We start from the raw sequence: 13,226 nt of genomic DNA on the forward strand, positions 1-13,226 counted from the left end.
TAGACCGGTCTAGTTTTACTGTACTTAACTAAAATATCAGTAGATTCAGAAGCATTTGAAGAATATACTACCGCAGTTAAAATAAAATAGTTATCTGTAGCCCTTGAAACACTTGAAGATTGGAACTGTAAAGGATTGATTGAGTAGGTAACTGTACTCACCTTATGAAACAACCTATACGGTACCGTCCTTCTCTTCAGTCTTTGTCAGACAATGACAACTTTTAGTTTGTCTTCTATTTCATGTATTCTTGTACAGTCAAATGCAATGATATCGACACGGCCAAAGTTACAAAAATATGTATACCGTATGGTCGGGGTACTTTGGCCCTGAAGGGTTAGGTACTTTGGCCCTTGGATATAATAACTCGGTCCTGGTTTTATTATTGCTTTGAGAATTATTATGGTTCTCTGCCATGTGATTGGTATTAATTGATCGATCACGTTTGCTTGTTTTTATTTTCCGCTTTATTTTATCGACGGTGTCTATTAACAGAGTCGTATCTGCAATTAATGTGCCAAAGTCAAATACTTTGACGAGCCGACTCTGTTAATAGTATGTTTTTACGTGGTTTTCATATGGGCCAAAGTAACCTGAAATGGGACAAAGAATCCCGACCTTACGGTACACGACTTTATGCACTTAACATTAAGGTCGTGTATACATATTTTTGTTACTTTGACCGTGTCGATATCTTTGCACTTGACTGTATCATTGGGAAGCACATTATTATTTACTTGTTTCATTTCACTAATTCAGTCCTATAATATTATTTCCAAATCAACTTCCAGTCTTAGCATCACTATTTATGTAACAAACGTTGAAACCACTGATCCTAGAAAAGTTAACAAGTGAACATCAAATCTAAAACTTGGACATGTTGAAAATTGTCTTTTTAGAAAAATGATTTCAAAACGCAGTCTCTTGGGTGATTATTTAAGAGCTAAATTCGTTTGACGGGACTATTACTAGTTTGATTGGATAAATGCATGTCGATAATTATGTCGTCTGATGTGATGGACTTCTTGACTGGGGTTCCTATTCTTTCGTCTTCTGTGTTTGGTGTAGGGATGAGACCATTGGCAACTGGCTCCTGAAAAAGTGCGTTCAAGTTTTATCAGTAAGTTGTAAAGTCATGTAATTGCTTTTTAAAAAAAATCAGGCGTTCGACATTGAAAAGTGGTAGTGAATGGAAATCAAATCACCATGAATCGCTTTTTATATTAATTCGTCGAGAATTAATGTTTGGTAGTGAAAAACTCTTAATCCACGTAAACCTTAATTTGATTATACATAGATCACAGTCATGCACCTTAGAAAGTGCTTCGCTTAAAGCATTCACAAACTCCAACGTACCCCTGTTAAAGTTTCTAACATGCAAACACACCTCCCCCCCCAAAGAAAGTAATAAACTTGACTGATTTATTTCAATCATCATCAAATAAATGATATTATTTATTTCTAAAAGGTAACAATATAGGTAAGAATTCTTGCCAACGAAAATACAAACTGAAACAAACAACAACAAATAACAAAAAATAAGGAACAAATTTGGAGTTGAAATAAAATACAAAAAATAAAAAAATCTTAATCATCTTGTAGTCTTGCAGCCTGGTGGGGTCACGTAAACTTGTCGCGAACCCCTACCGTCGAAATAGCGAACCCTTCGCGTACCCACTTGAGTAACCCTCGCTTAAAGTTACGTTTATTTATATTTTCAATACTCACCTGCACGATTTCTAGGACCACAAAAATTACTCGTAGGATGACGTTTAATTCACGAATGTGTATACTTAGAAATTAAGTAGAATTACTGATTTAGCAAAACATACAAATAGTTTTTGAAATATTTAAGGTACCGTAAACTGCTTCAACTTTGCCCTCTGGGCCCAACATTGCCCGAGTTGATTTAGAGTCGATAACTTAGCACTCTTATAGGTTTTAAACTTTTATCTACACGGGAATTATTATTACGGGGGGATAAAAGTTTTAAAATTATTATTACAGGGGGATAAAAGTTTTAAAACCTAAAGGGTGCTAAGTTATGGACTAAATCGAATCAGGTAATGTTGGGGCCAGAGGGCAAAGTTGAAGCAGTTTACGGTACCTAACTTGAAATAAAAAAAGAGTGGGTAGGTACTGGGGTAACTTGAGATAAAAACAGGTTTTCAGTCATTACTTAAATTATCACCTATGCTATAGTTATTGCGGATGTTTGTCTTACCGTCGTGACAGCGTCACAAGCCATTAGCTCCTTTTTCGACAGATGCTCCACCACCGCAGCTGTATAACAATCGCCGAGCATGTTGTTAGTGGTGCGTATCCGATCACTGTCAAAATAAGGTTAAGTATAGCTTAATTTTGTGCTGTAAAAATGGACAATAAGAATACTCGTACCTGAAGAGAATACAGTAATTTAGACGACTACAAACTACTACAAAGAGATATAAGTATGGTAAAGTTACAAAACCTGCATAAATATAGTGAACAAACTCGTGAACCTACACATATTTTTGTAACTTTGCCCTTATTTATTTTAGAAATTGTTTCTAATTTTAAAATTTGACGATATTTTATTATTTAGAAATATGACTTTGGTCTGAATAAAGTATTTATTCAACACAAAATATTAGACCAAATGATAGAAAAATTATACTTATAATATACTCTTATACTCTTAGTTTATGTACGACATTTTAACGTTTTGTGAATTTATATTAAATTTCCTATCCTTTTGTAAAATTTTCATAATTATCTGACATGTGTGTTTATAAGTTAGGTACTTTTTAAATGTTAATGAATATATCTATCAATCCATGATATTGATCACTTTATAATCATCAACAGTAGAATTATCTCCACTCGGCAATTCTACAATGATTGAAATCAAGATTTGGTCATGGCTGCGACAACGGCTACTCCGGCTTTGTATATTAGACAAGTTAAAAAGCTCGATAGTAAAAAGCAAAACAAATAGAGATTTGTCGTATTTCTTTTGTAAATTACCTTTAAGATTTAAACCGAGACATCCCGAGTGCGGACTAAAAATTTTTCAGTATAAAAATGAATTTGAATAACCTAAAAATATTTTTTCCAAATCAAAACACTGGAATCTTTGCCTCAGTTGGCACAACATCTGTTATAAAAAGTCACGACTTAGGAATCTAGCTAATTATTCAAAATTCTCTGAAGTACAGAACCATTTGATTCCTGATCCACTGTAGAACGTTCTCACAGTAAGCGTGAATGAATATTCCCGTGTCAAACAATGCGATGTTACTATGACTTTTTCTACGAAAAGGTTTCACTCTCTCATTAGTACTCAAAAACTCACACGAGCCAGTCCACAGCGAACAGCAGAGACACGTCGTGCGCCGGCGCATCCACCGCCGCCAGCACCACTAGCAGCAGTACCATGGCTGCAGACGGGACCGAGGCTGAAGACACCGAAGCAGCTGTTGACGTCAAGCTGAAAATAAAGGAATTTAAACAATACGGTGACTCCATTAGGGGAACCTGTTAAAATAAATAAAGTTGAAGAAGAATAATGTACGAAATACAAACATAATGGTCAATCGATATAATACAAATAACATAATTTTCGGGGGAAGCTATTAATTATGCAAACTTTTTAACCGACTTCAAAAAAGGAGGATTCTCAATTCGACTGTATGTTGTTTTTTATGATCAATACTTGGGCGACCGAGCTCCGCTTGGTCTAAAACTCGGTACCAAGCGTTTTTCCAGAGATAACACTAAGCTAGATCAATTTTTCATCCCTGAAAACCACTACATACCAAATTTCATCGAAATCGTTAGAGACGTTTCCGAGATTCTGATTATATATACAAGAATTGCTCGTTTAAATGTATTAGATAGATAGAGAGAAGATCTACAGATTGGTTTAGAATTCTCTTATAATGATGGTCTATTTCTCACAAAATTGCATTACCTAATATCAAGTGACCATTATGTATTTTGTACATTATTCTTTTTTTCTTAATAATAAAATAATATTCATACATCACAAGAAACTCGTAGTGCTACTACAATGTTTCTTGTCAGAAGAGATGCCATTTTATTCCGTAGCACAGCAATAATACTGACTAATTGTGCTTCGGCTAATATTGTGGAAACACTGCAGAAACGCGACCTCCCTAACAGCGCCGTGAAGGCGTCAATTGTACTGGAAGTGCGTAGTATAGAAGAAACCCGTTAAAAGAGTAAACCAGATGGTGATACTTACAATATGGTAGCCAACTGCGCGAACCCCAGATCAATATTATTCATCTGGCACACAAAGACGCTGGCAGTAGCTAGAAATAGCGCTGTGCCATCCATATTGATGTTGCAGCCGATCGGCAGAACGAAGCGGGTGATTCGAGGGTCGATGCGCAGGGGACCCTCCATCGCACGGAAGGTCACTGGGAGAGCTGCGGCGCTGGAATGAGAAAAGATGGAGTTAGGACTGTTGCCAAAGATTTACACGCATAGGCAAGAAGGAAGAGAGATAAAATTGTTTTACGTATAAATAATACAGTTGATACCAAATTAAGTATAAAGGCAAAAGGGCTGATTAAGTATGACTAATAATTATTTAAGAGGAAATAGAAATGTGACATGTTTTTATTGTCCTGGCTATATTCGAATGATGATTTGTAGCAGCAATTATGTTAAATAAATAGGTTATACCGACACCTCCTACGTATACTGGTACAAGTGCATAATCATACATTTACAGGAGAGCTGTTCAAAGGTTCCAAAACCTGTAACTTTCTCAGAAAATATTTGCTTTCTACCTGTATTCATGGAATTTTGAAATTTCTTATAGTTTTTGAGAAAATTGCAGATACACTACTATACGCGTATTTTACATCTTGTAGTTGTGCGGTATACTGAGCTAATTACCACTTGCTCCAGTATACGGCGTAATGCGTAGATTACTGATCTAACGATATTTTTATATTGTATATGAATTTTTAGATGAAATACTTATATGGCTTGCAATGAACAATAAAACAGATGCTCTTTTACCTTCATCTATTGATTTATAAACGTTTTTATCACTTGCATCAATATACGCTAACATTAGCATGCCACTTGTACCAATATACCGCTAGTAATGTTTTAAACGTGCTATACAAAATACAGAAATATACCTTTATATAAAAACCTCACTTGAAATATAAATGGTTTTATAAAGAAAAAGTAATTGTATTAAGTGTTTTAAATTAATGGAAGCCCATTCAATGGATTCGTATTCCTGTTCAAATGTGTACTCGTATTTTATTGTGAAAGGTTCCTCATGTGATACATATATCGCATCGCACCCATTTGTATCCACATAACGGTTTAGCTTTTTGTGCCTCTTCAGGGTTCCGTACCCAAAGGGTTTTAAACGGAAACCCAACTTCTATATACTACTTCGCTGTCCGTCCGTCTGTCACCAGGCTGTATCACATGAACCATGATAGTTAGACAGTTGAAATTTTCACAGATTATGTATAACTGTAGTCGATATAATATATATATACAAAAAATAGAACAGAATAAATATTTAAGGGGGCCCCCATACAACAAATGTAATTTTTTTGCCATTTTTTTGCTAATCCTAATGAAGTTGTATAGATGGTATGGAACCCTTCGTGCGCGAGTCTGATTAGCACTTTGCTTAAGCCAAGTTTTGACATGAAATATTGAGTCAAAGTCAAAATATCTTTATTCAATTTAGATTGTAACAAGCACTTATGAATATAAAAAAATCTACCACCGGTTCGAAAAAACCTCTGTTGAGAAGAGTCTGGCAATAAACCTAGGTATATTTTGAAAACAGATTTACAGTCAGATTTTAGTGATATCTATACATCACAAGTATTTAGCACAACTACATATTTAAAACAGTTCTCAATTCGCTATTTGGAGTAAGCACTCGCCAATGCGGATCGGAATTATTTCCAAATTTCCCTATCCATGATATAATCATTAATTTTAATAATAAGCCTTATATATTAATGTCTTCTTGACAACAGATTTAAATTTGTGTCTGTTTCCGAGTCTTGGGAAACTTCTATAACTTCATACGGTTTACCCGTTTTCGCCATATACATAGCCAGGTACCATTTCTTAGGTGTGTATAAAAAATGTGTATAGGGGGTTATTAAAAACCTGTACTATACTTTAAACCACATTAGGGCTTCTAATTACTAATATGATCCAAGTAGAAAAATACTGTGATTCGAAAAAAAAAGTTTTGCATGGAAGTGGAGTCGCAAGAAGACTTTCTAATTTCGATGTCTTCCCACTTATATCGTATTAGTAATCAGTAGCCCTAATATGGGTTACAGTATAGTACAGGATTTTTTTTATCAACCTGTAGGTATATTGAAATTTACTGTTCTCATTTTAATTAAAGCATGCATGCCTTCGCCTTCTTTTGGGGATGCTCAACTACCAGAATGCAATGTAATACTGCAATGTTATATTTCTAGCACGCGTACATGTAGGTATAGCCGAGGAAACTGAATCACGTACTGGTACTGGGGTGGAACCGTTGTACTACCAATGTTATGTTGACATCCCATACATTTGCCAAAGAAATCATAGCGAAATAGATCACGAAAAGGTTTCACATTGGATTTAGTTTCCATGACTGTCTATGAGAAATACGGCTATTGTGGTCTTGCCCTCCGCAATTTTCAGACCAAAACATGTTTTTTTATATATACTATCAAATTATGTGTTCGTAGAACAGTTTAAACGGTCCGCACGCAGCGACGCTAGCGCGTACACTGCGGCAACTGCCAGTTACACTCGACTTCCCCGGCCCCGCGACAATATCGGTGCCGCGTATAGTGGTGCATGTCGGTTGCCTCAGTATACGTTGTACCGATTAGCAAAACGGTGTTAGATGCATTAATATACGTCACTTTATTTCCAAAACTAATAGGAATATCCGTGCAAATTTTTTGTGGTAGGTAAATAAGGAAATATTAATCACAAAATTGCAAAAAACTAAAAATCAGGAATTTGTCACTTGTACCAGTATACGTAGGAGGTATCGATACATAACTGTTTAGTAGAATCCATTAAAATACAAAAATGTATAGTATACGCAATAATACAAAAAATATAATAATTACTTAATTAAGTTATTTTTCTTCACCACTACCAGTTACAGTTTTCTACATTGGTACTTACTTAGTCACTACATAAAGAAGTCAGACCCGTGTGGCAAAGACTGGTGCCCGAACTAGGATGAACCTATGAGTCAGGTCACCAGGTCTCCGACCCTAGACACCGACAGAGGAGAGAGCACAAAGGGATGCCATCATCATCATCATCATCAAACTATAGCAGTCCACTGCTGGACGTAGGTCTCATCCAATGAGTGCCCTATCCTCGGCTCCACGCATCGCATCCAGCTCCAGTAAAGAAGTGTATTTTTTATTATTGGTTTCAAGGATGGACCACACGAACAACCTTTTGTTGCCAAACGTAGACACAGGCAATCATTATTCCACTGTGAAGAGATATTTTTTAGTATCCCTTTTTGGCCTTTTTGCATCTATAAAATATGTTTTATTGTATACAGCTGTTATGTATTATACAGCTTTTGAGTGATTTCAAATTTAATAAAATCCGAAAGTGATTTAGTATCATCGGATCTAAAGTTCAATTCGGTATATCAATCAAGAAACTAATCACAGATGAAAATTCACTTGTAATGACGATACACTTCCTTGAGATGTAGTAGCCAAATATCTGAGATGCAATGCATGCCACTGTAGTAAATCTGTACGAAGCTAACAAAGTTTGTAAAGATAAAATGAATTGGTGTTCTTTGATCTCTGCTAGACTTTTAAGACAATGAGAGTGAATACACTGGGGAAAATTTCAATCCAAATACAATAATCTCGTAAAAACAGCCTTTGCATCTTACAGGATAACAATTTTTACTTTTTATTGGATGATTTTTAAAGAATGACGAAGCAATGATTATTATTTTAGCCAAAAGTTATCTTGTGGACTAATAAAATTCACGTTTTGCTAACGGCATTACGTGACTCAACTAATACTTACGTCGAAGCGGTAGCAGACGCCGTGAGCATGGCATGGGAGAGCCCCCAGTAGAACTTGTAGGGGTTCTTCCTGAGGAACAGGAAGTAGATGAGCTGCATCACAATCAGTTGGTAAAGGAACACGCCGAGCGTCACCGTCGCTATGAACCATGCTAGCTGGGACATCACTTGAGCTGCAAATAAAAGATTAATATCATAATAGATCGGACTCGTGTCTCGCAACGAGTTAGTTACTAAATTGATCATATCGTTAATAAAATACAATATAGAAAATTGGTCCTAGTATTGAACCTTGTGGAACACCTCTTGTTATTTTAAGCAATTTTCATTCATTTAACATTAATTTATTTATTTGCATTAAATGTGGTTTGTGGTGGTGTGGTGTGGTGGTGTGGAAGATCTTATAAATATGTATTATGATTTCCACGACACATTTATTTTATTTTGATTTGAATGTTCTTCTTGATCTTCAACTGACGACCAACCCACCCTCCCTATCTAGCAAAATATGGGAAGAGGGTCCAAGGATTAAAAAATGTGTTTGATTGACTATTCTTATTATTATTATTACAAGGGTAAACCTTAGCTAAATATTTAAAACGGGTCCAGTTGCTACATGTGTTTATTTTTTAGCCAATCAGTTAAATTAGCTGCCTGAAATACCTAGTAACCTAACAATTAAATTAACTTCTCAGTTGTCCAATCAATGTCCTATTTATACTAGGTATTCGATGTTCTTGTTACTTATTTTTTTTTTTTGTATAAGTCATGTACATAAATATAATGAGCTGTTAAGTACAATTAGGTCGGTCCATGACGCCCTGTAAGGGCACACAACTGAGTGCGCGTGTTGCAGCAGCCGCCGAGTGGCGTTGCTCCTATGACGAAGGGCTACGAATTAGCCCGAAACATGTCGAGCTAAACTCGATTTAAGTCGTGTTATCCGTTGCGATATCATTTAATATGAGTGAGTTTCACGATTGTTTCATGTTCAAAAATACAAAATCTCATTTTTTCTTTCTTATGTATTTTTCTGTGTATCGAATATGTATACATAAATAAATGTTTTTGTCTCTCTCTCTCTTATTTATCTGTTCTTCATCACGATACATACCCACGTTACTAACTCCAAGAATTTTCCCCGCGATGACGCTGCTGACCCCGACTGGGGTAAACCACATCACCCCAGTCACCATCTTCATGATGACCTCGAAGATGGCTTGGAAGAAGTCAATAACCACCTGGCCTTTAGCGCCGAGCGTGCCAAGCAGGCTCCCGAAGACAAGGCAGAAGAAGACCAAACCAAGTGTGTTGGTGCCGGATCTAGCAATATAAATGAATGACGTCAACCCAATGACACGGAAACCCAAATTTCGTTTTGAAAACATGGTTTCAGGGCGCAGAATGTGAGGTACAATACAATACTTTTAGTAATATTTTTAAATTGGTCTAATTTTAATGTATTTTTATGTAAAGTCAAAGTAAAGTATTATGCATTAGATAGTAAATACATTTATCAAATTATCTTTGTTATTATCGGAATTAACTAGTTTCATTGTTTACAGATTTGGATGAAAAATATTATTATTCGTATCATCATCATCATCATCTTCTTCTTCAACATCATTTCCGTCATCATCATCATTATCATCTGTTGATTACGATTCAGAATGAATATCATTAAATTTATATTTAGGTCCCAAAGCAGATTCGCGTCAAATTTTCAGTGACAAAATTATATATTCATTGGCAGTAAATCAACGTAAGACAATTTTAAATTATATTGAAAAAAAATGGCGATTTTACTGCATAAATTATTATGAAATAAAACCAAGCGCGCAGCTAGACACGGTGTTTACCTGTAAGACACTACTCGGACGAGAGGTACCGTGCCATTCTTAGTGAGGTTTCTCGCAAACAGTGCCGGCTGTTTCGTATACACTGTATGAGCTTGTTGAAAAGCGGCCTGCACTATGTTGTCTGGGAAAATGTTCCTGTAACCAAACATTTTATTACGAGTTTGGAAACGTTCATCAAACGGTCAATTTATAAGTGCCGTGCTTTCTTTAAAAATGTACACAGAAATTATCATCCGGGCTTGCCATAGTTGCCATTAAGCCATCGTTGACTTTGTCACTGGTCAAATCAAATGATCAAATTTTTATTTTTAATTTTTTTATTGCTAATTTCTCCTTCTTTAGTTAAATATTCATCCTTCAGCGTGCAAGTGGCATGGCCGACTGGCATTTGGTCGGTTAAGTTGTACTTAGAAGCAACCATCAAACCAACTCACCGACCAATATCAAGTAGACTGTCCAAAATACTGTGATCTCTTTTGCTCTCGACTGCAACAGCAAAGTCCTCTCTCAACTCCGGCTGCCCAGGGTGTATTAACATTGCCAGAAGTATACCCAGGAAAGCATTGAACATGGACGTCGTTATAAAGTAGAGAAGAGTCCTGACGGCAATTTTCCCGCTCATCTTTGCATTCAAGCTGGCGGAACCGGCGATGAGACTGGCGATGATCAAAGGCAGGATCATCAGCTTCAGAAGTCTCATGAACAGCTCGCCAGGATACGATATGATCATTAAAGCATCAGGACCGAGGTTGTATGGACGTAGACCGAAACCTGGAAACAAAAGTCAATCGGTCTAGCATCTCCTAGCATGGTTGGTGAACGGTTTGTATTGCTCTGAGGGTGAACTTTGGTTAAGTTTGAAAAGCGTCAGTGTTGTGTTAAATATGGTGATAGTTAGATTTGTGTGTGTGCTTACAGTGTGGAGGTTAGATAGACGTACATATCGTAAGGTCGTGCGTGTAAGCAAAGTACTTAATTTTAGTTCACTGATATACTTCTGCAAAGTAACGCCTGGTTCAATAAATTATTTAAAAGTTAATTCAAACAAGATAAGTCACGATAATCTTCGAAACCACCAAACGAATTTTACTGATATTTTGTTATTTTAATAGCTTTTAATACAAGCTTTTTTTTAACTGTAGGTCCTATTTGTTGACTGTGTTGTATTGTTATCCAAACTATATTCCCGTACCAAATTTTATGTCGTTGATTTAATGATCTGATTGTACTGTCTATAAAGTGTTGTACATCTATCTCATTGTCACCTTAGTTATGCCTACGAGTACAGTCAAAGAAACTGAATTGCGTACCAGGGTGAAACCTTTCTGCTGTTGTGAAATTGATTATGAAACCACTCTGGTATGCGATTCAGCGTCCTTCACTGTACATACATTGCTCCAAGTATTTTTACACTCATACATATCGCCGATTAGGCAAAGTTAGTACAAAAATAGCCTGAATCAATTTGGCTGAGTCAGCGAGCGCCTGGCACTGGTTTACGGAGCCCCAAGGTCAGTCACGCGAGCCTACCCTAAGGTAATCTAACAGGTAATCTAACTTTGGAAAGCCTGAAGGTCTAGGTAAGCAGGTCTAGGTCAGTTTGTTTCCTAAAGTGAACACAACACACAACATACAGTGAAACACTTGGGAAATGCATCTACATTGTGGATTTCGGGGAACCGAGGTTGTGTTATTGGGGCGTTGTTAATCACTCTTCATAACCTGCCAGTAAAGGACAAGAACCGTGGCCAAGTAGTTTGACCTATGGCCACTCAAGCAGAGGACCGTGGGTTCAAACCCCGGCTCGCAATTCTGGGTTTTTTTGAAATTCACGTGCGAAATAACATTTTAAATTTACCACTAGCTTTATGGTGAAGGAAAACATCGTGAGGAAACCTACACAACCTGCGAAGCAATTCAATGGTGTGTGCGAAGTTCCCAATCCGCACTGGGCCTCTTGGGAGCTACGGCCCAAGCCCTCTCATTCTGAGAGGAGGCCTGTGCCCGGCAGTGATGACGATGATGTTAACATTTAGTGATTGATAGAATGTCACACCTACACCAACTTTGTTTACTTGTTTACAAGAAAATGAATAATGATAAGTTACTTAGTCGTAACTGTCAACGCTTTCGAGAAAATTGATGAATCGATTTTGAACAACAGCTATTAATTTATTACTAAAACCAACAGCTATTACTAAAGCCAAGTAAACGAGGAGTATGATAAATGATTTTAGGGCTTTTATGCGGCCATGTACTTATTTATTTACACAGGTGAACAAAAAATAATTAATGAACGTTGCACACGCCTTTAAAATATTTTTTGTTTCTATTAGAAACCCAAAATAAAAAGAAAACTATTCCAGGTATGCCAGCCGGGATTTGAGAATAATCTCCTGGCTATCCGTGCCGAGAATGCTACCAATTTCACCACGATGAACTCAACCAAACCACCCAAAAACATTTGCTTGCAAACCACGCACGTAATCAAATCACATTTTCAAACAAATAAAATCCATTAGCATATAGGTAGGTGAAAATGCAAAAATTAACGTACTTATTCATAAATTAATTTCCTTCGTGATTAAAAATAAATTTGTGTATTTCATTCAACATACTTGTACACACACAACAACACAGCAATCGACATGACTACCATGTTCGCCGCTGATAACAGTTGTTATTCAATGCCCCATAATTAATTCACAGAAAGATTGATGCGAGTCTGCTACGTATGACTGATGTATCTTTTTAACGAGTGGGCCTTGTAACAGGAGCAAAAAATTAAAGCACAGGTCCTGCTACTCAAATAGAACTACCTTACTTCTGCAACTTTATAAAATTAAGTAATTTTATCATTATGTTTATTCCAAACTAATCAAATGGCTCGAAGAACAGATAACCGTTGGGGGAGAAAAGTCCTCGAGTGGCGACCACGAACCGGAAGACGAAGCGTGGGCAGGCCTCCCACCAGGTGGACTGACGACAACGTGAGAGTAGCGGGAAACCGGTGGATGCAAGTGGCGAGTTGTCGTTCATTGTGGCGTTCTAAGGGGGAGGCCTTTGTCCAGCAGTGGACGTCTTCCGGCTGATGATGATGATGAATTAAATGGCATTTTCAATGTACGGCATTCAATAGCCTAAAATTGAGATCGCCTGTCACGTGACAAAATGACGGATTTCGCAATACATTGCTTGTCCAATTAAACTTTAAACTATAATAAAAATCATAATACAAGTTATTTTCAAAAGTTATAGAACTAAATTAGCTCAAGATGAAGAGTGGAAG

At 36.7% G+C, this 13,226-nt stretch overlaps 1 protein-coding gene across 10 annotated transcripts in view; it reads right to left on the reverse strand.

Moving 5' to 3' along the window:
- Window positions 1–538: 538 nt before the first annotated feature.
- Window positions 539–13,226, reverse strand: part of Eaat2 (Excitatory amino acid transporter 2) — a 29,493-nt gene continuing 16,805 nt past the window's right edge. For all 10 annotated transcript variants that reach the window (XM_074093756.1, XM_074093750.1, XM_074093757.1 and 7 more), the window contains 8 exons: window positions 10,372–10,708; window positions 9,938–10,072; window positions 9,193–9,401; window positions 8,080–8,251; window positions 4,247–4,441; window positions 3,335–3,469; window positions 2,225–2,330; window positions 539–1,093 (listed from right to left, as the gene is read on the reverse strand). In XM_074093756.1, coding sequence (XP_073949857.1) covers window positions 944–1,093; window positions 2,225–2,330; window positions 3,335–3,469; window positions 4,247–4,441; window positions 8,080–8,251; window positions 9,193–9,401; window positions 9,938–10,072; window positions 10,372–10,708 — 1,439 coding nt within the window. In that variant the 3' untranslated portion in view covers window positions 539–943. The remainder of the gene's footprint in view (window positions 1,094–2,224; window positions 2,331–3,334; window positions 3,470–4,246; window positions 4,442–8,079; window positions 8,252–9,192; window positions 9,402–9,937; window positions 10,073–10,371; window positions 10,709–13,226) is intronic.

Source organism: Choristoneura fumiferana, chromosome 10, assembly GCF_025370935.1.
Source record: "Choristoneura fumiferana chromosome 10, NRCan_CFum_1, whole genome shotgun sequence".
NCBI lineage: Eukaryota > Metazoa > Arthropoda > Insecta > Lepidoptera > Tortricidae > Choristoneura > Choristoneura fumiferana.